The 27,039-nt window shown below is 43.5% G+C and overlaps 1 protein-coding gene across 5 annotated transcripts in view; it reads left to right on the forward strand.

Annotated features, from left to right (window-relative positions):
* Positions 1 to 27,039, forward strand: part of GAB2 (GRB2 associated binding protein 2) — a 184,563-nt gene that overhangs the window by 141,528 nt on the left and 15,996 nt on the right. For all 5 annotated transcript variants that reach the window (XR_012333394.1, XR_004527867.2, XR_004527868.2 and 2 more), the window contains exons 3-6: positions 7,460 to 7,703; positions 23,907 to 24,499; positions 25,301 to 25,395; positions 26,434 to 26,698. Coding sequence is in view for 2 of the 5 variants with exons in the window: in XM_019948801.3 (XP_019804360.1) it covers positions 7,460 to 7,703; positions 23,907 to 24,499; positions 25,301 to 25,395; positions 26,434 to 26,698 (1,197 nt within the window). In the remaining 3 variants the exon portion in view is untranslated. The remainder of the gene's footprint in view (positions 1 to 7,459; positions 7,704 to 23,906; positions 24,500 to 25,300; positions 25,396 to 26,433; positions 26,699 to 27,039) is intronic.

Here is a 27,039-nt window from a genome sequence, read left to right on the forward strand (position 1 = left end):
TCAATTAGCTTTCTCCAGGGGACCACTCATCCCATAAAATCCGACACCATTAGTTTCAAAATTCTTTCATTAATCATCTTCTCCCCAGTGAGAACCCTCAGAATTTTACCACCTTTCTACTTCTAGGAATAAATGATATAATATAACAATTGTCAACTAACTACCACTTACTTAGTATTTAATAGTTACTATTTACCCGTATTTCACCTCATTGAATCCTCAAAAGAACCCTGTAAGGTGGGTGTTCTCTTTGGCATTTGACAGCATGGGAGAGGAGATGTAGAGAGAGATTAAAAGTTTCGCCCAAGGCCCTGTGGCAAAGTAGTTTTAGAACCTGGACTCCCACGTTTCTGAACCACGTCAGGCTCTCTCTGTTGCTCACTGTTCCTTTGGAGTCGGCTGTGGACAAATGATAAGGAGGGCCAGGAAGAGCATGGATGGTTTCCAATTTAGAACTTTGATGATACCAAGAAAGATTTTGGGAAGAATTTGTTCTTTCATTTGGCTTTCAGAACTTGCTTTGCCCTTGATTTTTCAGTTGACCCCAACCCTTCTACCTCTGCCCCAGAATGAAGAACCAGAGATTGTTAAGAACCAAGCCAGTGGATCTGAATCTAAATATGTAAATATAACTCATTAGGTCTTACATGGAGCAGCTCTCGTAAATTTCCCGAAGATGACTTTGCCGTGTATCCCTGGTCTAATGCAAGTTCTCCCGTTTATAAATAAAGAAAACAGGGCCCAGAAAGGTGAAATGACGTACCAAAGGTCACACAACCAGTTGGCAGCAGACCTGGACCTAGACCCTCATTCTGTTATTTGACTCTGCCTCCCATAAAGCTAATACCATTCACCTCATAGGGATTGTGTAGGAACTCTTTTCTCTACATGGGTGAAAATAATTGGCTTTGAAGACAATGAGATCTCTTTCAGATCTAGACTCTGCCACTTCCTAAATGTGTGACCCCAGAGCTCACTATTAACTTCTCTGAGCTTCAGTTTCTCCATCCCCCCAAAAAACAAAACGAAAAACCAATGGAGGTAATAATAATATCTACCTCACGGGGTAGACCAGAGACACATAGTAGGTGCTCAGTAAATGGCAGCTATGATTCTTGTAGACAGGATTGTCCCTGTCGTTCTTATTAATCCACGTATAACATCTATACAAGGTATAGTTGTGACTTGGAAAGAAATTCCATACCTCTTGGCCAATTTCAGGGTCTCAGCCGGTTCCATGTGTACTCTAGGAATAGGAGCAGTAAGAATGGTGGGGTGCCGTGCTAAATGCTTTGTATAAATGACCTCCAGTCCTTGCAGCAGCCCTGCAAAGTATGTATTCTCCCTATTGAACAAGTGAGGATCAAAGAGGTTTATGTAACCTGTCCAAGACCAGAGCCAGGAGTTAGTAGAGCCAGGCTTTGAATCCAGCCTGGGCGCCAGCATGAACTTTGGTCTATCATTTTACGGGTTCTGAGACCCACTTAGGCTTGGGGTGGGGTTTGGGGGGGGGAAAGGATAAAGATTAAAAGGGCATTGAGATAAGGGAACCAGTCATTATTTGGCCAGTCACCTTTTCCAGAAGCTCCCGCCAACCACCCCTTTCCTGCTCCTGTTATCACTAGCTAGTGGATGCCTGGGCTGGGCTCCTCTACTGAAATCCTTCAGAGCTTTCCTGTTCTAGAGTTTTGCAAGAAGGTGGGAGGAGTGTTTTTATGCTGGGAAGGCTTCCCAGGGGTGATTGTGGAAAGGAAGGGGAGTGATTTTGTAGGGCCCTAAAAAGAAGCCAGGAAGAAGAGGAAAAAATAAAACCCTGCTGAAAAGAAAACAAATTGACTCAGGCATTTTCTGGCATTATCTTTCGTCTAGACTTGGAGATCGAAGCTCAGGCCAGAAGTCTGGAAATGTCCATTTTCTTCTCGCTGTGTATAACTGACCTTCCTAATGACCTAAGACACATCATTACAACAACCTTACAGCCACATACCAAAAACAGCCCAGCCACGTATTGTCTAATGTCTCCTTTATCTTTACCATTCTTTCCTTTCCTCAAAAGGTACCCAGGCAATAACAACAAATGCTGTGAATATTTATATGAGTGCATGTATTTGTTTTCACGTCCTTATCTCATTTGCCCTTTACAACAGCCCAGTAAGATAGACAAGCAGGCCAGGGATTATCCTCCCATCTTGACAGGTAAGCAACTAAAGCTCAGAGAGAGACCTGTCCATGATCTCACAGCTAGTTAACAGCAGAGCTGTAAATGGATCCCTGGGCTCCTGACTCCTGTCCTGTGCATGAGGTCCACACACTGTGAGGTGGAATTTCAACCTGCTTGAGTCTTTTCACCCCAAACCATGAGTGCTTGCCTTCTGTTTAGCTGAACTTCCCACTGCCTTGCTATGATTATGGGGTGAAACCCTGAACAGCGGGGTTGGAGGAGTTATAGGGAACTGAAGGTAGGAAGGGGAGAATGTCTCTTACTCAAGGGGGTTTAGTAAGGGCTCGGTATTTACTGAGTGTTCAGTTTTCTCTTTGGAGAAGAAATAAAGAAAAACTAAAGGGCAGATGAATTTAACTGGATGACTGTTAATCTCTTGCATATACTTTACACTTCATACTTTGCAAAGGGCTTATGCGTGTGTGTGTGTGTGTGTGTGTGTGTGTGTTTTAATTCACACACCATATATCACTCAATTAAAGTGTACAAGTCAATGTTTTTAGTATATTCACAGGGCTGTGCAACCGCCATCACAGTCTAATTTGGGAACATTTTTATGACCCCGAAAAGAAACCTTATACCCATTAGTAGTCACTTCCCGTACCCCATCCTCACCCCAGCCGTAAGCAACCACTAATCTACTTTCTGTCTCTATATATTTACCACTTCTAGACATTTCATATAAATGGAATCTAGCTTCTTTTCACTTAGCACAGTACTTTCAAGGTTTGTACATGTTGTAACATGTATTTGTGCTTTATTCTTTTTTTTTTTTTGTGGTACGCGGGCCTCTCACTGTTGCGTCCTCTCCCGTCGCGGAGCATAGGCTCCGGACGTGCAGGCTCAGCGGCCATGGCTCACGGGTCCAGCTGCTCCGCGGCATGCGGGATCTTCCCGGACCGGGGCACGAACCCGTGTCCCCTGCATCGGCAGGCGGACTCTCAACCACTGCGCCACCAGGGAAGTCCTGTGCTTTATTCTTTTTACTGCTGAATATTCCATTATACGCTATGCCACATTTTCTTTATCGATCAGCTTATATGCATTTGGATTGTTTCTACTTTTGGCTATTATAAGTAATGCCGCTGTGAAAATCTGTTTACAAGTTTTGGTGTAGAGGTATGTTTTCATTTCTCTTGGGTATATACCTAGAAGTGGAATTGCTGGGTCATATGGTGACTCTGTGTTTAACTTTTTGAGGAACTGTCAAACTGTGTGTGTGTTTATAAATTTACTGAGATGTATTTCCCATAGCATGAAATTCACCCTTTTAAAGTATACAGTTCAGTGGGTTTAGTATTTCCCAGGGTTGTGCAACCATCACCAGTCTAATTTTAGAAAATTTTCATCAACCCAAAAAGAAATACCATACTCATTAGCAGTCACTTTCCATTACTGCTCCCCACCCCAGGCAACCGCTAGTCTACATGCTGTCTTTGGATTTTCCTATTCTAGACATTTCACATAAATAAAGTCATGTAATCTATAGTCTTATCACTGGTTTTTTTCTCTTAGCATAATGTTTTGGAGATTCATCCATGTTGTAGCATGTATTAGTATTTCATTCACTTACATGGCTGAATAATATTCTGTTGTATGGATATATCACCTTTTGTTTATCCAATCTCTACCTCTTTCATCCCCTTCCTGTATGTCTTTGTCTCTGTTTTCTTATAAGGACACCAGTCATTGAAGTAGGTTCCACACTAATCCAGTATGACCTCATTTTAACGAATTACATCTGCAAAGATGCTGTTTTCAAATAAGGTCACATTCTGAGGTTCCATGAATTTTGGATTGACACTGTTCAACCCAGTAAAGGTACCAAGGAATCATCACATGAATTCAGGTAGAAGTCTTTTAAAGTTGCAAGCTGAGGTAGGCTTTTGGCAAGATTTAGTGCCCAAACAGCTTTGAAAGAACTTTTCTGGGGCTGCAGGCCATTATGGAGCTAACTGGCTTCATAGACACGGCTTTATGTCAGAAGAGTGGAATTCCAAGTGTCTGTGGGCCCAACTCATGCTACCCCTTACTTCGTCTTATTGACAGACCTGAAAAACCTCTCTGACTTTGACCACAAGAAACAAGCATATGTGGATTTTTATGCCAGGGAAAATTCTTTTATTCATTCAACAATGAATTCAGTGTCATGAACACCCACTATGTGCTGGGACTGTTCTAGGCACGGAGATACAGAAGTGACTGGAACACATTTTGAGTACCTACAACCTGCAGTGCTTTCTTGGCCCTCTATGCACTTCATCCTCATAAGACCACCCTATGTCAATTTGTAAATAAGGAAACTGAGACTCAGGTGAAATTTCTCTAGCTCTGTGAGTAAACAGACTGGGTCACAGATTTGAATCCATAGCCTGAGCTGGAGGCAGAGGGCCCTAGAGCTGAGGATAGGTCACTCTTCCTTTATACAGACCCACAAGCATTCAGCATAGGGGACATGAAGGATGAATTGGGTGACAAGGCAGGATAAGTAGATTGTGACAAAATGGCTATTCTTGTCAGATTGGGGAACCTGGACTTTATTCTGAAGGGAATGAGGAGTCAGTGGATGTTACTGAGGGAGTATGACGACTTATGCTAGATGTACTTCCTGTGTTTAATCAACACATGATTATGGAGTTGGATCACAGACTGGGCTTCATTCTAGGGGGTAAAACTGTTACAAGAGAGACAGTACCTCTGCCCTTACTGAATTGGTAGCCTAATGTATGGAGCGATGAGAAAGAGGGTTGGTGTTTTCCTGAAATTCTGTTTGAAACACAAGGAAGTACAGGTGGGAAACAAGATTGAAGAAATAAACAGGAAAGTGGTTTTTAAAAGAGAGAGCTTTGTAAGTCATCTTGAGGATACCAGGGATCCAGTGACGAATTTTAAGCAAGGCAGTGACATGATGACATGCCGTGGTTGCTGAGAAACAGGGGAGAGTCACAGATGATGCCTAGGTTTCCGGCTTGGGGAACTGACTGGATGGTGACGTTGATACACTTCACTGAACTAGAGACGCAGGAGGAGGAGTTCCGTTTAGATTGTTGAGCTTGACCTGCCTGTGGGACAGCTGAATGGAGACGCTCAGTTGATTGGGGGTGGGGGTGGGGATATAAGACAGGGAGCCCAGGAGAGAGAACTGAGCTAGAGATGCAGATTTGTGAGCTGTTATCACATAGCTGAAGCTGTGAGAGTGGACAGGATACCCCTGGAGAGTCTCCAGAGTGAGAGCGAGGTCATAGGAGGGTCTGGGGCAGAACCCTGGAGAAAGCCCGCATTGAAGGGCTGGGCAGAGGAGGAGGAGTCCAAAAGACCACAGAGAGTGTAGAATGCACCAGAGGTTTCCCTTGCACATTCCCTATGTCTCCTCAGGCAGCAGCTTGGGCTGATCACCGGCGCTGGGCTTTCTCTGTCCCCCAGCACAAACCCTCTCCTCTGCCACTAGAGAGTTCATCTTGCAGGTCTAATGGAGTAATGAAGCCATTGATTCTGTTAACAAACATCCAGTTCACTACGAGACCTGTAATGGGAATTCATTTTGGAGGTCAACACAGCTGTCAATGGGACAGTTTTTCCCCAGAGGCCTGTGGCTTTTCCTGCTGTACGCTGGCAGAAGTTGTCTTGCCCAGCAGCAGAAAAGACTGCAGAGTCATTAATGCTGCAGAGCATCCGTGAGCTGGTGGATCCTGCCCAGGGCCATGAGAAGGGCCCTAAAATAGGTCAGATAACAGGGAACTATGTCCCCTCTGAAGTGCTTTGAATAACCATAGAAAGCCACCATCATCACCACTAAAACATTACCTCCCACCAGAAAATACATCTTTAAATCTTTCTTTTGAACAAAAAAGTTTCACTGTTGGAATAATTGTATGCTGAATGAATGTTTTTGCTTATTCTACAAAGACAGACTCAGAATTCTGTATGTACCCGGGGTTTATTCGGTAAATGCTGGCACTGTAGAGGTAACATCATCCGTCACTGTTCTTGGAAACCCACGGGCCAGGCAAGGAAGCAGGGTGACAGTGGATATAATGAAGCATGGGCCACGTGCTGTTAGCACCCAGAAGAATGGCCGAGTCCACGAAGGTTTCAGAGAGAATGTGATACCCGTGTAGGGTCTTAAAGTCTGTGTGTGAGTGCCAGAGGAGAAGAAGTGAAATCCAGGCAGAAGGAACAGCATACGCCAAAACAAAGAATCATAAAAGGGGCCGGTAGTGTATATATGTCCATGCCACTCTCTCGCTCTGTCACATAGGGAGGGTGGGAGGGAGGGAGACACAAGAGGGAAGAGATATGGGAACATATGTATATGTATAACTGATTCACTTTGTTATAAAGCAGAAACTAACACACCATTGTAAAGCAATTATACTCCAATAAAGATGTAAAAAAAAAAGGGGGGGGCTGGTGCATTCACAGACTGATGAAGCTTTCATATGCCTGGGGTATGGGAGGAGGGAAACAGGAAATAGGTCAGACTGTGAAAGGCCTTGTATGTTGTGCTAAGGAATTTGGACTAAGCTTAGAGAGCCAGCCAAATGAATAATGCCCTTGGCTGGGGGTATTACTCTAAACTATTATCTGTCTTTAATACCTCACTTCCTTTCTAACACAACAGACGAGAGTTTAAGATAAGAGTTAAGAGAAAAAAGACCAATAGATGGTGAGTGGTGAGTACAAGATGTGGGGAACATCGTCCTCAGAGGACTTGGAAGGGTAGGCGGGAGGAGCTGGGACCAGTCTTAAGGGACCGTTCCAATTACATGTGCTTTTGTCGTTAGTACAGTAACACACAGTCCAGGGACTCAGTAAATAAGTCTTCAGGAAGCAGAGCTTCACTTAGCAAAGCCAGCTTAGCTTTGACGGAGATGATGAGAGCAGGAGCCACCAAAGAGAGGGAAGGCCGTGGCACTCACCGCCCCAGAGGCTGGCCTTGCTCGAGAGCCAGAGTCGCACTTCTGGACCTCGAGTAGGCACACCTCCTGGAAGTGGGGCAGTAACTGCCCAGGCTGTGATAGGGAGTCGCCTCCAGGAGCAGTACGGAGGTCCAGAGCCTGGAAGCCACAGCCCTGCGCTCTGGGAGGGCAGAGCCGGGGCAGGTGCATGAGGAAGAGAATGCTGCGGCTGGACCATTGCCTCTGCTCTTAGTATTTTCTCCTCGTCTGACAACCCAGTTTGGGATAAGGACACCTTCCCTTCCTTTACCATTCAGAGAGCTCTTTCTCCTTTTCACAGACTCCCTGAGGAACATTTCCTCAGCCAGTCACGGCCCCCGCTCTTCTCCAGCTGAGCTCAGCAGCTCCAATCAGCACCTTCTCCGAGAACGAAAATCCTCAGCCCCGTCGCACTCCAGCCAGCCAACCTTGTTCACCTTTGAACCCTCGGTGTCAAACCACGTGCAGCCCGCCTTGTCCACCAGTGCACCTCAGGAGTATCTCTACTTGCACCAGTGCATAAGCCGGAGAGCAGAAAACGCAAGGTAGGCAAGCGGTAGTTGGTTGAGCAACCACTCGCAGGGCCTAGTAATTTTCAGACTCTGCTTTTTAATTTTAAATACGTAAGAGTAAACTATTTTATCTTTCCAGGTGGGCAAATATATAATTATAAAGCAAAACATCACTGTTTTTGCTTAGGCAACCTTCACATTTTATTGGTATCATCTGCGTTGCTATACAATGATAATTGGATTCCAAAGAAGCCTCCCGTTATCAAAAATCATGCTATAAAACTTTTTGGTTTAATTTGAAAAAAAGGCATTAGGAACTAGAGTTTCAGAATTGAAAAAAACAAAGTCAGTGCGCTTGTCGGCCCTAAGAGTGTAACTATAAAACCTTAACATTGTGGAACAAATCCTTATCTCACGTTTGCTCTAGAGCTACAGTTCCATGTGGCAGCCACTCTCCACATGTGGCTATTTAACTTTGAATCAGTGAAAATTAAATAAAATTTAAAATTAAGTTCCTCAGTTATACTAGCCATATCTCAAGTACTCAGTAGCCACACATGTCTAGTGGATACCATACTGGGTAATACAGATATAAAACATTTTCATCGTCACAGAAAGTTCTAGAGCAAGGACTCCCTGCTCTGGAATAAGTTTTTGTTTTTCTAACACCATCAACTCTAACAGGTACAGAGCCTGTACATATTTTTATTACCTTTTATTCCCATTGTTAGGGTAAACAAAAGTGCAGAGCTGGTGGGCTTTTGCCAGAGCTGGTTCCCAATTCTACCATGGCCAGCAGGTTGTAAATCATGTTCCTTAATGAATTAATTTAGAAATATCTAATTTGTGTTACGAAAATTAAGGCAATTAGAGAACTGGCTGTATTAATAAATCATGTCACAGAGTATTTTCGTGCATAATCTCACTTAAACCAGTTAAACACACTGAGAGATCGCCAGGATAGATCATTTATCTCCATTTCATGGATGAAGAAACAGACTCACAACTAATAAATGACAGAGAGAGGACTAGAACCCAGGTTTCTCCTTTCTGGTCCTGTATTCTTTTCTCTACACTGTGCTGTTCTGGTTATGGTTTTCTGAGTCATTTTCATGCAACAGAACCTCCCAACACTCAATTTTAAGTCTGCCTGAAAAACCCATTTTCCTGAAGCAGCGTTGATTCATTTGTGAACTTTCACTAGTTCAGTCGACTTCCATCAACATACACATGAAGGGCTGAGTTCTAAAAAGGTAGAATGAATTAACCAAGATCACTGAACTAGTTAGTACCTGATTCTCCTGAAGCACAGACCAGAGACAGTATAGTAGAATGAAAAGTATTTTACAGAGTGAAAAGTATTTTGCAGTCAGTCAGTTATGGGTTCAAATTCAGGTTTGGCCACCTCTTTGTGACCTTGGGCCACATATTGAGCCTTTTTGACCTTCAATTTCCTTACCTGCAGAGTGGGAATAATTAATTCAAAGGCTTACTTAACGAGCGTAAAATGGCAAACTATACCTAAGGTAGCCAGGAGGTAGGAGGTGCTCAGGACATACTGCCAGATGCTCTCCTGTGCCTCCTCCCCTTCTACTACATGTAGGATTGCCTGGTAGTAGAGAATGCGAGGTCTTACGGTCATAATTCTAGTGAAAGACAGAGCACTTTATATTAGTGCCTCTCAAACATTAATGTGCCTATGAAATACCTGAGGGTCTTGCTGAAATGCTGATTCTGATTCACTGGGCCTGGGGTGGGTCCTGAGATCCTGCCTTTCTGCAAAACTGCAGATGATGTCAATGCAGACTGCAGAGCATACTTTAAGTGGAAGGCTTTATATAGTATTAACAACTTGCCACCACCTCCAGTCCCATGGTACTGCTAAAGCAACAGTGAACACATATATAAATGTCTCTGCTTGAATTAGCAGCTGGGCCCACTCTCTGTACCCTCACCTCCTCTGTAAAACCTCTTTTAAATCTTCCTAGCTGGAATTCATTTTTCTCTGAATTCCCATAGCAGTTTTTGATGATCTTTCTCACAGCATTTGGAACTTTCTACCTCGTATTATGGGTTTTTATATTAATATGTTACTGTTCTTTGGGACAGGACTCAGGGCACATAGTAGGTGCATAATAAATATTTGAACAAATCTGTGCTATGGAGGTACCATAATAGATGAGACAGAATTTATCTACATCTGGGGAAGCAGCTTAATTGTAGGGCCTTGATCAAGTTGTGCTTTTCTCTGTGTCTTTGTTTTTACTTGTGTGGTTGTGGGATCGAGAGGGTGATGAGCAGGATCTCAGGGAGATTTTAAAAAATAGTAAGTTCAAACAGTGTTTGTAGAATTCCAAGCAGGAAAGGAGGGCGGGAAGGAAGTTTTCTTCAGTCTAGAAGGATTATGTAGTTCTTGGTAATGGTGGAGTAGCAGGCATGATACTAAACATACTGTAACAATTATAAACTCTGGACAAAACATTTTAAAATCCTGTTCAAAGGCACTGAAGAGCAATCAAAAAGCAGGACTGATTTGACTCTTAAAACAAGGGACCAAAAAAAAAAAAAAGGGGACCCACATTTAGCGAGATTCAATTTACATGGCTTTTGCTATGAAGGAAATTTCTATAACATATCATCCCAAATGTCAGTATACAATGAGAAATTGCTGGACATCTGAAGAAACTGTAAAAGTTGACCTATAGTCCTAGAGAGCTCAGGTCATAGAAACAAGTTAAAATCAACCCAGTTTTTGGAGCTAGCATACAAAGACTTTAAAATAGTTGTGTTACTTGTTTTAATCTATGGTGGGAAGAGGGGGTGGATAATGAGTAAAGAGATGGTGAAATGTAGGAAAGAGATAGAAACTTTGAAAAAAAACTTAGGAGTTCCAGTTCCGCTATGGTGGCAGAAGCCACCACAGGCTTCTGTCCCTCCCACTAATTACAGATAAAAACTCTGGACAAAATATAATTACCCAAAGACTCTGTAAAGAAAGAGAAAGGAAGCAGATTATGGAGGGGAGCAAAACTTGGAGATGTGAGTACACAGGTAAATCTTCTATCTCTGGTGGATTTGTCCTGAGAGTGGGCTCCATCACAAAGCAGCACAGTGGGGCAGACTGCTGAAACGCTAATAGAAACCTCATCTTTCTGGTTAGAGGAACCAGAAAAGGAGCCCTTTGGGGACTGGAAAGGAGTGGAGTATCCCAGTGTGGAGAGAGCTAGTGAAGGCAATTCCTGATTCTGGGTATAAACCCACACAAGTCTCAGGCTCATCTTGAGCTACCCATGTGTGGGACAGACTCAAATCAGCATAACCAGAGCTTTGTGAACTAAACTGAGATTTTCACTACCACACACAGAGGAGAAACAGAAGTTACAGGTTGAACCTGACCATATTGATTGCCTGCAAAAACAAAATCAACATTCTGCAGAGGATGATAAAGGAACCCAGAGCCTACACAACATAGTATCACAACATTCAGAATATAATCCAAAATTTCTCAGCCTACAGAGAGCCAGCCAACTAATTCTCAAGGGAGAGCACAGATGCCAACCCCAATATAACTAATGTTGAAACTACTACACACAGGTTTAAAAGCCCATTTTATAACAGTATTCCATATGATAAAGGAAAACACACTTGAAATTAATGGAAAGAAAAAGAAACTCTTATCAACCCAGAAGTCTATATTCTGCAAAAGTATTCCTTCAGGAATGAAAACGAAATTAAGACACTCTCAGATGAAAGTTAAATAAGAGAATTTCCAAGAGATCTGACTTAAAGAAATAATAAGGCTAAAGCAAAGAAGTACCAGAAGGAAACTAAGATCAGGAACAAAGAAAGAGCAGCAGAAATAGTAAATATCTGCATAATTATAAAATACTATTTTTTCCCTCCTAAGTTTAAAATACGTATGAGTGCTGAAAGCAAATATTAAACATTATCTAGTGGGGTTTTTGTCTGTTTTTATTTCTGGTAAAGGAAGAGCTCTTCTGGTAAGGGAAGAGCTTTCTTTACCATTTTTGGCCATGTGAGTCCCTGGTAACAGATTTTCCCAGCTTTCATTTAGGTGGAAATACCTTTATTTCACCTTTATTTTTCAGAGATATTTTTGCTGGGTATAAAATTCTGGAATGATGGTTTTATTTCGGCATTCTAAAGGATGCCATTCTATGGTCTTCTGACCTTCGTTGTTTCCGATGACAGGTCAGCTGTTCTTTTTATTCTTATTCTCCTGTATGTAATGTATCTTTCTTCCTCTGAATGATTTTTTTTTCCTCTTCTTTTTAAAAAAAATTGTGGTAAAATACACATAATATAAAATGTACCATCTTAACCATTTTTAAGTGTACAGTTCAGTAATATTAAGTACTTTCACATTGTTATGCAACCAATCTCTAGAACTCTTTTCAACTCTCAAAATTTAAACTCTCCACTCTTAAACAACTCCCCATTTCACCTTCCCCCTAGCCCCTGATAACCTCCATTCTACTTATCTGTATGAATTTGACTTCTCTAGGTAACTCATTTAAGTGGAATCATACAGTAGTTGTCTTTTTATGCAGTCCTCAAGGTTCATCTGCATTGTGGCATGTGTCAGGATTTTCTTCCCTTTTAAGGCTGAATAAATATTTCATTACATGTATATTCCACATTTTGTTTATCTGTTCATCCATTGTTAGACCCTTGGGTTACTTCCACCTTTTGGCTATTGTGAATAACGCTGCTGTGAACATGGGTTTATAAATACTCTTCAGGACTCTGCTTTCAGTTATTTGAGGTATATACCCAGAAGTAGAATTGCTGGATCATACGGTAATTCTATTGTCGCTTTTTGAGGAATTGCCATACTGTTTTCCATAGTGGTTACACCAATTTACAACAGTGCACAAGGGTTCTAGTTTCTCCACCTTCTTGCCAACACTTGTTATTTTCTGGTCTCTTGATAGTAGCCATCCTAAATGGGTGTGAGGTAGCATCTCATTGTAGTTTTCATTTGCATTTCCCTAATGATCAGTGATAGTCAGCATCTTTTCAGGTATTTGTTGCCAATTGGTATATCATTTTTGGAGAAATGTCTACTCAGGTCCTTTGCCCATTTATTATCAGAGTCTTTTGTTATTGTTGAGTTGTAAAAGTTCTTTGTATGTTGTGGACATTAACCCCTTATGAGATACATGATTTGCAGATATTTCCCCCATTCTAAAGACTGCCTTTTCACTCTGTTGATTGTGTCCTTTGATGCACAGAAATGGTTTTAATTTTGATGTAATCCAATTTATCTCTTTTTACTTTGGTCACCTGTGGTTTTTTGGGGTTTTTTTTGCAGTACGTGGGCCTCTCACTGTTGTGGCCTCTCCCATTGCGGAGCACAGGCTTCAGACACACAGGCTCAGTGGCCATGGCTCACGCTCCCAGCCGCTCCGTGGCATGTGGGGTCACCTGTGTTTTTTATTTCATACATAAGAAATCATGGCCAAATCCAATTTCAAGAAGATTTTCCCCTGTTGTCTTCTAAGAGTTTTATTGTTTTAGCTCTTACATTTAGGTCTTTGATCCATTTTGCATTAAATTTTGCAAACAGTATAAGGTAAAGATCCAACTTCATTTTTCTGCATGTGTATATCTAATTTTCCCAAAACTGTTTGTTGAAAAGACTGTACTTTGCTGTGGAAAAGCTCTTTCCCATGGTCTTAGCATCTTTATTGAAAATCATTGAGGGTTTATTTCTGGACTCTGTATTCTGTTCCCTTTGTCTATATGTCCATCTTTATGCCAGTACCACACTGCTTTCATTACTGGAGGTTTGTAATAAGTTTTGAAATCAGGAAGTGTGAGACCTTTAACTTTGTTCTTCTTTTTTAAGATTGTTTTGGCTATTTGGGCCTCTGACTGATTTAAGTTTTTTTCTTTATCTTTTTTCAGCAGTTTGAATGTGATATTCCTAATGTGTGTTTTTCTTTATATTTACTATGTTTGGGGTTCACTTGCCTGTCTGATTCTGTGTGTTGATATTTTTGATTCAGTCCAGCAAAATTTCTACCTGTGTTGCTTCTGCCCCATTTTGTCTCTCCTTTCCTTTGAGGCTCATATGAAACTTCAGTTACTCATATGCTAGACCACTTGAAACTTACCTACATGTCACCGATACTATTCTTTTTTTTTTTCCTATCCTTTTTCCTTTCTGTGCTCAGTTTATATAGTTTTGTTTTGTTTTGTTTTTTGCGGTACGCGGGCCTCTCACTGTTGTGGCCTCTCCCGTTGTGGATCATAGGCTCAGGACGCGCAGGCTCAGCGGCCATAGCTCATGGGCCCAGCCGCTCCGCGGCATGTGGGATCTTCCCAGACCAGGGCACAAACCCACGTCCCCTGCATCGGCAGGCGGACTCTCAACCACTGCTCCACCAGGGAAGCCCTGGATAGTTTTTTTAATTCATTTTTCAATTCTAGGATTCCCCCCCCTTTTTTAAAAATAATTTTTGAAGGGTAACAGAAGTACAGTCAATGCCATATATATAAAATGTCCTCATGCCCCTTTGTGACGTGTCCTTCCTTCTACCATATTCCTCAGAAACCACTGACAGTCTTTCTGTCACTACATTAGTTTTCATTTTTTGGAATTAACTTGAATGGAATCATAGAGTATCACTATTTTCTCTGACTTCTTTCAATCAGCATAATGCTTTTGGCATTCATTCATGTTGTTGCATGCATCATTAGTTTTTCCTGTTTATTGCTGAGGAGTAATTCAATGTATCTTTATATCACAACTTACTTATCCAGTCACATGTTGATGGGCAGTTGGGTCGTTTCCAGTTTCGGCTATTACAAATTAAGATGCATTTGTACATAAACAGTCACTGACAAATCTTGTATGGACATTTGTTTCATATCTCTTGGGTAAATACCTAGAGAGCTAGGTGGTTTACTGGTTAATTCTGTCAAATATTCAAACAAAATAGTACAAATATTACCCAGATTCTTTTTAGGAAACATAAGAGGAAGGAATCCTTTTGCAACTCATTTTTATATAACCAACATAACTCTACTACCAAAACCAGATAAAGATTATGAGAAAGAGAATTACAAAGCATTATTCCCTGTGATGATAGATACAGAATTTCTTTTTTTCTACAAAAAAGTATTAGAGGGCTTCCCTGGTGGCGCAGTTGTTGAGAGTCCGCCTGCCGATGCAGGGGACGTGGGTTCGTGCCCTGGTCCGGGAAGATCCCACATGCCGCGGAGCGGCTGGGCCCGTGAGCTATGGCCGCTGAGCCTTCACGTCCGGAGCCTGTGCTCCGCAACAGGAGAAGGCCACAACAGTGAGAGGCCCACGTAAAAAAAAAAAAAAAAAAAAGTATTAGAAAACAAATCCAACAACAACAACAAAAAATATATATATATATATTTAAAATGTGTGTATGTATTTTAGGGATAATATAGATTAGGGAATATATATGTTTGTATATATCATTAGGGATAAGACACCATGACAAAGTAATGTTCATCCCAGGAATACAAGGTTGGTTTGACATTCAAAAACCAACCGATATAATTCATCACATTAAGATAAATAAAGGAGAAAAATCATATAATCATCACCTCAATAGATGCTAAGAAAGTATTTGACAAAACTTAATACCTCTTCACAAAAAATATTTCTTAGCAAACTGTGAATAGAGGAGAACTTTCTCAAACTAATAACAGACTTCAAAGGATAACCTACAGCTTATATCATACCTAATGGAGAAATAGTAAACATATTCCCCTAATATTGGAGACAAGGAGAGAATACCTGCTCTCACCACTTCTATTCACTAGTGTACTAGAAATCCTAGCCAGTTCAATAAGGGAACAAGAAAAATATAAAAGGCACAAATATCAGAAAGGAAGATGTAACACTGTCTCTATTTGCAGGTAACATGATTGTTTATATAAAAAATCCTGAAGAATATAGAAAATACTAGAATTAATAAGGGAATTTAGCAAGGTCACAGGATAAAAGATTATTATACAAAACTTAATTTTTACATACTAGCCTCGAAAAATTGGGAAAATGAACTTTAAAAAATTCTCTATATAGTGATGCCCCCAAAATGAACTAGTTAGTAATAAATTTAACAAAAGACATGCAAGATCTCTTCACTGAAATCACTGTCTAACATTGCTGAGGGAAATTAAAGACCTAAATACGGAGAGTCATAATATACTACAGTTATGAATTGGAAGACCCAATATTATTAAAATGGCAATTCTTCCCAAATTACTCTGTAGATTCAATGCAATCCAAATAGAAATCCCAACTAGCTTTTTCATAGAAATTGGTAAGTCAATTCTAAAATTTGCGTGAAAATGCAAAATATGCTAAAATGTGAATAGCCAGAGAGAGTGGCATGGACATATATACGCTACCAAATGTAAAATAGATAGCTAGTGAGAAGCCACCACATAGCACAGGGAGATCAGCTGGGTGCTTTGTGACCACCTGTTGGGGGGATAGGGAGGGTGGGAGGGAGACGCAAGAGGGAGGAGATAGGGGAATATATGTATATGTATAACTGATTCACTTTGTTATAAAGCAGAAACTAATACACCACTGGAAAGCAATTATACTCCAATAAAGATGTTTAAAAAAATGTGAATAGCCAAAGAGATCTAAAAAAAAGAAGAGGGCTTATACTACCTGATTTCAAGACTTTCTGTCAAACTACGGTTAGACAAGACAGTGTTGTATTGATGAAAGGGTAAACATACAAATCACTAGAACAGATTAGTGAATCTAGGGGGTAGAATGAAAAAATATATGTATGATTTTGACAAAGGTGCCAATAGGGAAATGAAAGTCTTTTCAACAAGTGGATATCCATATAAGAATTTTTTAAATTTTTATTTTATATTGGAGTATAATGTGTTAGTTTCAGGTGTACAGCAAAGTGATTCCATTATACATATACGTGTATTTATTCTTTTTCAAGTTATTTTCCCATTTTAGGTTATTACAGAATATTGATCAGAGTTTCCCTGTGTTATACAGTAGGTCCTGGTTGGTTATTTTAAATATAGAGTGTGTACATGTCACACAAACTCCCAGTCTGTCTTTCCCCCAACCCTTCCCCACCAGTGACCATAAATTCATTCTCTAAGCCTGTGAGTCTGTTTCTGTTTCATAAATAAGTTCATTTGTATCATTTTTTTTTAGATTACACATATAAGCAATATCATATGATACTTTTCTTTCTCTGAGTTACTTCACTCAGTATGACGATCTCTAGGTCCATCCATGTTACTGCAAACGGCATTATTTCATTCTTTTTAATGGCTGTGTAATATTCCATTGTGTATATGCACCACATCTTCTTTATCCATTCATCTGTCAATGGACATTTAGGTTACTTCAATGTCTTGGCTGTTGTAAACCGTGCTGCAATGAACATTGGGGTGCATGCAATGTCTTTTTCTATCCATCTCCCAGAGTAATGGAAATAAAAATAAAAAACAAATGGGACCTACTTAAACTCAAAAGCTTTTGCACAGCAAAGGGAACCATAAACAAAACATATAGGAATTTTTTTAAAAACCTTTACTTCATATCACACTACTCAAAAGTTAACTCAAGGGCTTCCCTGGTGGCGCAGTGGTTGAGAATCCACCTGCCAATGCAGGGGACACGGGCTCGATCCCTGGTCCAGGAGGATCCCACATGCCACGGAGCGACTGAGCCCGTGCGCCACAACTACTGAGCCCGCGCACCTAGAGGCCGTGCACCGCAGCAGGAGAAGCCACCGCAACGAGAAGCCCGCATGCAGCAACGAAGACCCAACGCAGCCAAAAATGAATAAATAAAATAAATAAATTTATAAAAAAAAAAGTTAACTCAAAAGTATCAGAGACCTAAATGTAAAGTCTAACACTGTGAAACTTATAGAAGAAAATATCTCTGTGATCTTGGGGTAAACAAAGATTTTTATATAGGATTTAAAAAGCAGGAATCATAAAAGAAAAAAATGATAAAGTAGTTGTTATCAAAGTTAAAACTTGCTCTTCAAAAGATCCCATTAAGAAAACCAAACGGCAAGTCACCAAATGTGAGAAAATATTCAAAACACATATCTGACAAAGGAGTTATTTGTAGAATCTATAAAGAGCTATTACAAGTCAGTAAGAAGACACGCAACCAATTTGTGTTTTAAATGGGCAAAAGATTTGAACAGACACTTCACACAAAAAAAATAGATGTAAGAATGACCAATAAGCTCACGAAAAGATGCTGAAACATCATGGAAATGCAAATTAAAACCTCAGTGAGGTTTTGCTTCGTCTCCCCTGGAATGGCGAAAACAAAAAAGACTAGCAACACCAAGTGCTGGCAAAGTATGTGGATGGGCTTTATCCATGCACTGCTTCTGACATTCACATTACACACTAGGTACTCTGGAAAGAGGAATAATGCTTTACAGTTTACAGCGCTCTTTTATGTTAGTTACCTCATTTGATCTCCAAAATAATCTTAGAGGGTTACTTTTGAGTAGGGACTTTGAGAGAGAACCAGCTCCTTCATCTCTGCCTAGCATAGACATAAATATGCCTGATGATTGTAGTGAAATAGTATTTACTGAGGCCAATAATACCAGCCTTCTGTCTCTCCCCTTCTACATTCATGAGGGATCCTGATAGAGTTACAACAAATGAAACATCTTAGAGATAAAACCAAGACTTTCTTATTATTACTCTTACTATACTACTAGCCACTAACATTTCTTCAAGTACCAGGTAGTATGTATTCTGGTTAAAATGACTTCAGTCCTCAAACTCCAGCTCTTCCACTGAGCTAAATTAACTAATAATTCAGAATCGTAACTATTGCCAATGGAAGGAGTTTTGAATGACACTGTCAAGACAAGCAGAATCTTTTTTGTTTTTGAAAACAAAGTCGTTTCACTAGATTTATTTTGGCCCTCTAGCTAGATTCTAGCCAATCTCTGTCTTCTTATTTCAAGGAGGCTGTTAAACCTGTAACATGTGATGTGTTGTGGTGTGTGGTGGGTCACATGCCCTGGAAAGCCATAATTCTGGTGAGAGTTGAGGAAAGTGAAATTTCAAGTAACGAAATTCCAGAATGAACGCATCCCTGACCCTGCAGCAAGCACTATTCTACAGAAAGATAGGGGGTAAAAAGTAAAATCAGAAATGTCCATGGAGAACTTACCTGTGATTAATCATTTCTAAGGCTCATTCTCCCAGTGGCTTTGACTGACCAAAGGCAGAATATACAGCTCTTACCTTCATTTAATTTCACAAATACAGCTTCTCTCTGTAACCACAGAGAGAAGGCAGGCTCAGTATTGCAGCCAGAAGAGTTTGAGATACAAAGATCACCTCACCTCTTAGAGATTGTGGGACAGAATTTTCTGAGTTTTCTTCCCTCACAGGAAGGATGCATTTGGAATGAGTCAGATACAGAAGGATGGTCCAGATGACCTCTTAGGATTGCCAGTGACAGGTACAGAACTCTAAATGGTGGCTAATTTACTTACAAGCATCCAATTATACTCCAATTTAAAAAAATAGCAGAAAAAAAATTAAATTGGCCCTTTATTGTTATAAGGTACTTGGCATCTTGTAGAGTGGAAGGAGTGAAATTGTGGTGTAGCATGTTACCATAACATGAGAAAATGTACAAAAGAACAAGTGCAAAATAAAGTGGCTGGGAAAAACTAGGAAAGCATTCCTAACAGCCAAGAGAGAGGTTTGGGTTGATATTAAAACCAAAGCATGTACAAGTGGTGGTGTGATAGCCCCATCCACCTGGGGCTCTGGGAGCAGCTGGGAGCCAGGAATGGAAAGGAAAAGCTGCTGGGCTTGGGGGAGCATTTTCTCCCAAACTTCTCTCTGCCCCCAGGGAGCTCCCCTATACACTTGTGTTCGAGTATCTTCTGGCACCATGTCTGCCATGTATCGTTTCTCCTCACCGGATGTGTGAGGGTGATACCTGTCTCTCGGAACTGTCAGGAGGATTAAAAGCTACATCACATGTGATGTGCCTGGCACAGTACTGGGCTCATTTTATGAGGCCTCTGTCAGCCCAGAGCCCTGGAAGAGAAACCTTTCTCCAAATCCGCTGCTTCCAGGTATCTGTCCCAGAAAAGCAACTCAGCACATCATGGTGGCACAGGCCTCAGTAAAGGCCTACATGAAAGCAGTAAAGGCCGCAGGACTTCTAAGTGCTCAGAAGTCCCCCTCTTGATTCTTGTCCAAAGGGAGCGCACTGTAGCGGTGTGGGTTTTGGGCAGGGAGTCCAGGGACCTGGGTGCTGGAAGCAGTTCTGCTACCGTCCAAGCGTATACCTTTGGGCAAGTTTGTTTCCCTTGTTCAACTCCTTTCACCTGATTCTTGAAGTAATGGTCAGTCCCCCTCAGTGCATCGGTATCATCTACCACATGCCAGGAACTATGCCAGGGGACAGGGTATGGTGCCCTGCCTTCTAGAAGCACAGGGTCAGGTAGGAGTGGAAAGACCCAGACCCAAATAAATTTCACACAAGGTGAGTGTTGTGATGGAAGCAGAGTGCTGTGGGAGCAAAGGAGGAGTGGTGAGTAAAGTGACAAGGAGACTTAGAGGACCTAAAACACCATCGTGGAGCAAAAAGGCTTCTCTGGCGCTTTGTGTAAGATTTTGGCGTATCAGGGAAACATTCCAGAGAAAGGTAAATTATGCAAGCCCAGGGCTGGAGCTCAGGGAGTGTGTTGAGGGATGAGCGAGTAGTTCTGTGACTGGAGAGGAGATGCCACGACAGCGACAGTGGGACATGAGCTCATGTGTTCTGAAGAGGAGGGGTTTCACTCTTCTGCTCCAGAGGGTTCAGGCCAAGCTCAGGAAAGGGCACAGCAGCACCAACGCTTTTCTTTCTTTCTTTCTTCCTTTATACATTCATTTGCTTGTTTATTCAACAAACATTTATTCACTGTTTACTATGTGACAAGCACTGATCCCGGTGCAGATGAGAGAAATGAATAAGACACAGTTTCTTCTTTCCTCAAGGAAGTCACAGTCTGATGGAGGAGATAAGTAACAATGGTGCGTAACACAGATAACAATGGCTGCCTGCTCCAGGAACAGAGTCGAGCAAGTGATGGCTTGTGCTGGGAGGTAGAGGATGTAAGAAACAGCTTCAGAAGATGTGCCACTTGAGCCGAGTATGAGCTCGCCAGCCTGGAGTAAGAGGCCTTCCAGACAGAGCAAACCACACAACAAGGCGCGGAGGCCTGACTGCCTGGGGCATGCGGGAACACCTGGGCAGTTGACTGAGTAGACCCTAGAGTGGGAAGGGGAACTGGGGAGGAGAGATTGGAGAGGTGAGTTGGCGTTGGAATATGACTCGGTCCTAAAGGCATTGAGGCAGTTTTGAAAATGGTTAAGCTGGGAAGTTAAGAAAGTCAATGTGAGCGGGATAAAGAGGACCAGAGAGGTCCTAGGCTGACGGTTGGGAGACGAGTTATTACCCCTTTCGTTATTGCAGAAGAAAATCAGGAGGACCTGAACTGGGGTGGATGCAGTAGGACCTGATGTGACTATTGAGTGAGAAATCAAAAGGTAACTCCAGGTTTCGGCTTGAGTGGCTGGTGCCTTTCCCAGACTGGAGAGTCAGGAGGAAGATGAGGAGTTCACTCTTGCATATGTTTAAGGTGACTGCAGTATACCTGCAATGCTGTCCCCACCCCTGCACCACCTTAAAATCTTTCAAGGACTCCCATTCTCATCAGCCCAGGCCTGGCCCCTCTACCGCCATCTCTCAGCCCCGCCTCCCAAGGCACTTGCTCCAGCCTGAGCAGCTTGCGTTTCCTTGAACTTGCCAGATTGTGTTCTACTTCTGTGTCCCTCTAACTGGAACACCTTTTCCCTTCTCTTGCCTTATGCCAGGCCAGTTGCCAGAGTCAGTTAGAGGTGACATCTTTGGAGAGGCCTCCCCTGACATTCTGTACCACCACCACCAGGGAGGGTTGGTATAAATCTGTCAACAGCCTCTTACTCACTGGCTTGATTATAAGATTTGCACGCAAAGGGACTTCCCTGGTGGTGCAATGGTTAAGGATCCGCCTGCCAATGCAGGGGACATGGGTTCGATCCCTGGTCCGGGAAGATCCCACATGCCGCGGAGCAACTAAGCCCGTGCGCCACAACTACTGAGCCTGCGCTCTAGAGCCCACGCTCTAGAGCCCGCGAGCCACAACTACCGACTGCGTGCCTAGAGCCCGTGCTCCGCAACAAGAGAAGCCCACTGCAATGAGAAGCCCACGCACCGCAACAAAGAGTAGCCCCCGCTCGCCACAACTAGAGAAAAGCCCACGCGCAGCAACAAAGACCCGATGCAGCCAAAGATAAATAACTTTATTTAAAAAAAAAAAGATTTGCATGTATGTCAACTCCTCTACCACTGTGCCCCCTCCCCCAGGGCAGGAGGCTTCTCTGTATCCATTGTGCCCAGCCCAGGTGGAAAGTAGGACATCCATAAATGTTTTTTAAATGAACAAATCCAGATAGGGCATCCACCAGCATTGGAAATTCCAAAAGACAAAATGAAAGGCACCACAGACAAACGGACAGATGTGAACAACGTGAACACCTTATGTCTACCATTGGCTCCCTGGTCCTCTGCTTCAGGCACTTCGTTATCTAAAGGCTAGATGTTCAGTGATCTAGGCCATGCCTGTCGCCTTGGTTATGCGTGTGGAAGGAAATAGGAAGGAGAGAGAATACGGAGGACCAGAGAGGAGGGCCGCGGAAGGTCTGGGGACTGAAATGGAAGTCCTAGCCATCAAGGATGCAAGTTTACGCAAGAGAGAGCTTGGCTGCTGAGACACCTGTTGCCCTTCCTCTTTCTAAGCTGATGGGCCTTAGTTTCTATCGCCATCTGGTGGCCACATCCACAAATAACAAGCTCCCCATGAGCTGAGAGAGCTTGTATAAGACGGAAGTTCCATGGATCGGCCTCGGTGGGTTAAGAGCTGCCCACCCCCCTTAGAGATAGTGTGCAAATTTGTATGTATGTGAGGCTTGCCTTATTCTGGTGAGAAGTGCTGAGAGCTTTTAATCAGATTCTTAAAGAGGCATATGGCCTCCAAAAAGCTGAGAATCACCACTAAATGACAGTTCTAGAATAGTGATTCCTTTATTTCCCCCAAATGGAATCCTATGAAGAATCCTACTGTAAGAGAGAGAAAAGCAGACCTGAATCCCTACTTGCTCAGAACATCACCTTCTAATTTCCTAAGGCACCTACGCAGAACACAGAATCCAGTTTGGAAACCCGGCTAATACACCCAAAGGGTTGTGGAGTTTCAGAACCAGATGGACCCTTAAGAGCTATTGAGACACACCAGGTCCTGCCTTGGGGAAGGAGACTTGGTGAAGCCCACAGAGCATATCAGTGGTGGAAATGGAACCTGCACAAATCCCTTCGCCGCCCCCCCCCCCCCCACCGCCAGATCGTTTTACTTTTTAAATCTTATTTCCCCAAAACATGAATTTTTAAAAAGTAATAATCAAAACCTTTTCTGTTCTGAATATAGTTCCCAAACAGGAAAACATTTTTCCTGTAGAATTTTAGTCTTCTGGAAAGAGATATTTTCCCCTCTAAATGCCTCTCAATGAACCATAATATATGATAGAAAATAAATCTGTGACTTACATTTGAATAGTTCTGTATAACTTAGAACAGTACATTAGCTGACTTGTTTTACAGTGGGAAAACTGAGACTCAGATAAAATGACTTGCTATTTTCGGATACCAACTTAAAGGTTCTTTCCGCTATCCACAGCCTTTGTATACGAATGCATATATTTTGTGTCACTGAAAACAATAAACAAGTGTGTGGTATAACTAGCTTGTTGATATATATTTGGGAAGGTAAGACCAACCTCTGCTAATCACAGCCATTTGGGAGTAGGGGAAGGGATAAAGGCTAACACTGAACATATACTTACTAGATACACTCGAGTCCAATTTCTAAGCAACCTTCAAAGCATGATTTTAATCACCATTTTTGCAGACGCATTTACTAAAGCTCAGAGAGAAAACGTGCCTTGCCCAGGTAACCCTCAGGCCTGCCAGCCTCCTCAGCCTGTGTGTTCCACACCACCTAGCTGCACAGGGTTTGAACAGGCCCGCTTGCCTCGCTGGTGGGCAGCCCTGGCCTCCTCTAACCCCCGCACCCCCTTCTTTCTGTCTCTTAGGAGCGCCAGCTTCTCTCAGGGCACCAGGGCCTCGTTTCTCATGAGGAGCGACACGGCCGTGCAGAAACTCGCCCAGGGCAACGGACACTGTGTCAACGGGGTCAGTGGTCAAGTCCACGGCTTCTACAGCCTCCCCAAGCCAAGCAGGCACAATACAGAATTCAGAGACAGTACCTACGACCTCCCCCGGAGCCTGGCCTCCCACGGCCACACCAAGGGCAGCCTCACGGGCTCTGAGACGGATCACGAGGACGTGTACACCTTCAAGACGCCCAGCAACACCCTGTGCCGCGAGTTTGGGGACCTCCTGGTGGACAATATGGATGTTCCGGCCACCCCACTCTCAGCCTACCAGATCCCTAGGACGTTCACACTGGACAGGAACCACAACACCATGGCAGTCGCCACTCCTGGGGACTCGGCCGCAGCCCCCCCACCCCGGCCCCCCAAGCCAAGTCAGGCAGAAACACCTCGATGGGGCAGCCCTCAGCAGAGGCCTCCAGCCGGTGACAGCAGCAGATCGGCCTCTGCCGCGGCGACCATCCCCAGGCGCAACACCCTCCCAGCCATGGACAACAGCCGACTTCACCGAGGTCAGTGTGAGCCCTTGCTGAGGCCGGGGGGAAGGGAGGGAGCACAGGGGTTCTCCGTAGTGTGCTGGTTCTCGGTCATCCATGCCAAGGAGACTTAAGTCCCACCCAGGGCACCTGTGCTACCCACAGGTTTAGGCATCTTCCACCCAGACCTTTCCTAGTTTGTCCTCCAGCCCTGGAGGCTGTTAGTAGACGCCACAATGGCAAGAGTTTAGCAGACCCTGCCTGAGAGAAGTTACTGTTCTACTAAGGAGGCAGAACATTCTTGGTTAACCACAGTACAACACATTATGGGTTTAGAGGTCCAAATCACGGTCTTTTATTCATTTATAAATCAAACCAAAGATTTCAAAAATAAATTTAGAAGCCTAGTCCAAACTGGAGCCAAACCTATGTGGACCAACAGACTTTTAAAATCAAATCTACAAAATATTTTCTAAGCCACATTTGACTCTCTGGTTAAAGTCTGAACGTCTGTCTGAAGTATTAAATTCTGTTGCTGATTTCCCACTGAGAGTATTCCAACTCTGCATATAACCTCCTCTGTTTGATGAAAAAGTAGAATAATATTAATTCCTTTCATTTGGCGTCTGCTAACACTGGGGCTACATCCAGAAGCCTGGGAGGAATTTGTGAGCTGAGGAGTGATATGATAGAAGCAATCCCTTATCATTAGGGGTCGAGAGCAGTATCTTCGGAGTATCAGTAAGACTCTGAGCCACAGTGGTGAGGGTGTGGGGAGGTGTCAACACAGGGATTGACTCCAGTGAGTGCACATGGCTCTTCCTTCCTCTGTCGTAGCTTCTTCCTGCGAGTCCTACGACTACCCCCAGCGTGGTGGAGACAATGCGGGCCGGTCCACCGAGTCCGTGAGTGATGCAGTCAGCGCTTTTCTGGTGAGTGGGGTTTAGCCAGGGGTCCTTAAGTCAGCTCAGGTGGATTAAAGGTCACAGGCATGGAACTAAAAACACAGCCCCAAAGCATGATGGCATCTCCCTCTTAGGAGCCTGCCTGGCTTCTTGTCTCAGTTCAGAACCCTGGGTTGAGTTTTTGGAAAGTAAGAGGCAGGTATCCTGATCTGGAAGAAATGTGTGTACTTAGGTGCAGTAGCCTGTAAGGCTCATCACTGTGGGTAAGCAGGAAGCGTCCAGGATGCAGAGGACGCAGGCGCCGGGATGGCGGCTCTAAGGCAGCATCCTTGCCGTGAGGTCTCACCAGGCAGGGCTGGTGCTCAGAGTCAGGCTCAGTGGCAGAATTATGGTTTGCGTGCAGGACCCCAGGCTGCCCTGAGGAGGGGGCTGAGGACAGTTCTCCGAGGTGTCGGGCCCAGCTAAGCTGACTAGGGCCTGGCTTCAGGCCCACTGGAAAGACTGTGAAATCAGGTAACTGAAGCAAAAGCAGCTTAGTTGTGTGTCTGGAAAGACAAGGCAGGAGTTAAAGGAAGGCTGTGGCCAGGGTAGCTGCATTGTACAGCCCCATGGCAGCTCTGACTGCAGCCCGGCAGTCACACTGAAAGCTGGGTTGGGGAAGCACACCTGCCCCAGACCTCACCTGCCAGGGCCAAGGCTTCTCTTACGCTCCTTGCCCTGCCAGTGGCAGGTGCTGACCTGCCAGTGACGAGTCCGGACCTGAGGAAGAGGGAGGGTCCTGAACCAAAGCTCTGCTTGGTCAGGCATTCAGAACGCCTCGTGGATACTTTATACTAAAGATTTATCACAAGTTATAAGTAAGCTCCAAGGGATCATGGAAGCTGGAGGAGACCCACAGACCTCGTTTCTTCCTGTCTCCTCCTCTGCTTTCTTAGTTGTTTTTCCCAGGGTCCGCCTTATAGCTGCACAGTACACCCAACTCAGGCTTTCCTTGCCTTGTGTACAAATTCTCACCCCTTCTTGTTTCCTGTCACTAGTAACAGCAGTATTTCTTTTCGCTCCTAGCCAGGGAAAACAGTTGTAGGCCGATCGGATAGCACCAATTCCGAAGACAACTACGTGCCTATGAATCCAGGCTCCTCCACCCTGCTGGCTTTGGAGCGAGCAGGTGACAATTCCCAGAGTGTCTACATCCCCATGAGCCCGGGGCCCCATCACTTTGACCCGCTTGGCTACCCCACCTCAGCCCTTCCTATGCACCGAGGCTCCAGCCGAGCGAGTGAGATCCAGCCACCCCCTGTCAACCGCAACCTCAAACCTGACCGGAAAGGTAAGTCCACTGTTTCCTCGTTCCATCTCTGGACAATGTTCAGGGACTGTTCGCATTCATTTAGGGATCAGGTGGATCCTAAATTTTCTTGCAAGGAAGTGGCAGCCTCTGGGGCCTAAACCAACCCAAACACACACACACACACACACACACACACACACACACACACACACACTCTCTCTCTCACACACACACACACTCTCTCACACACACACACACTCTCACACACACACTCACACACACACTCTCTCTCTCTCACACACACACACACACACACACACACACACACACACACACACACCCCAAATTCATCCCAGTGGTCTGGCACCCTAGGGACTGCC

This window comes from Tursiops truncatus, chromosome 8, assembly GCF_011762595.2.
Source record: "Tursiops truncatus isolate mTurTru1 chromosome 8, mTurTru1.mat.Y, whole genome shotgun sequence".
NCBI classification, from domain to species: domain Eukaryota; kingdom Metazoa; phylum Chordata; class Mammalia; order Artiodactyla; family Delphinidae; genus Tursiops; species Tursiops truncatus.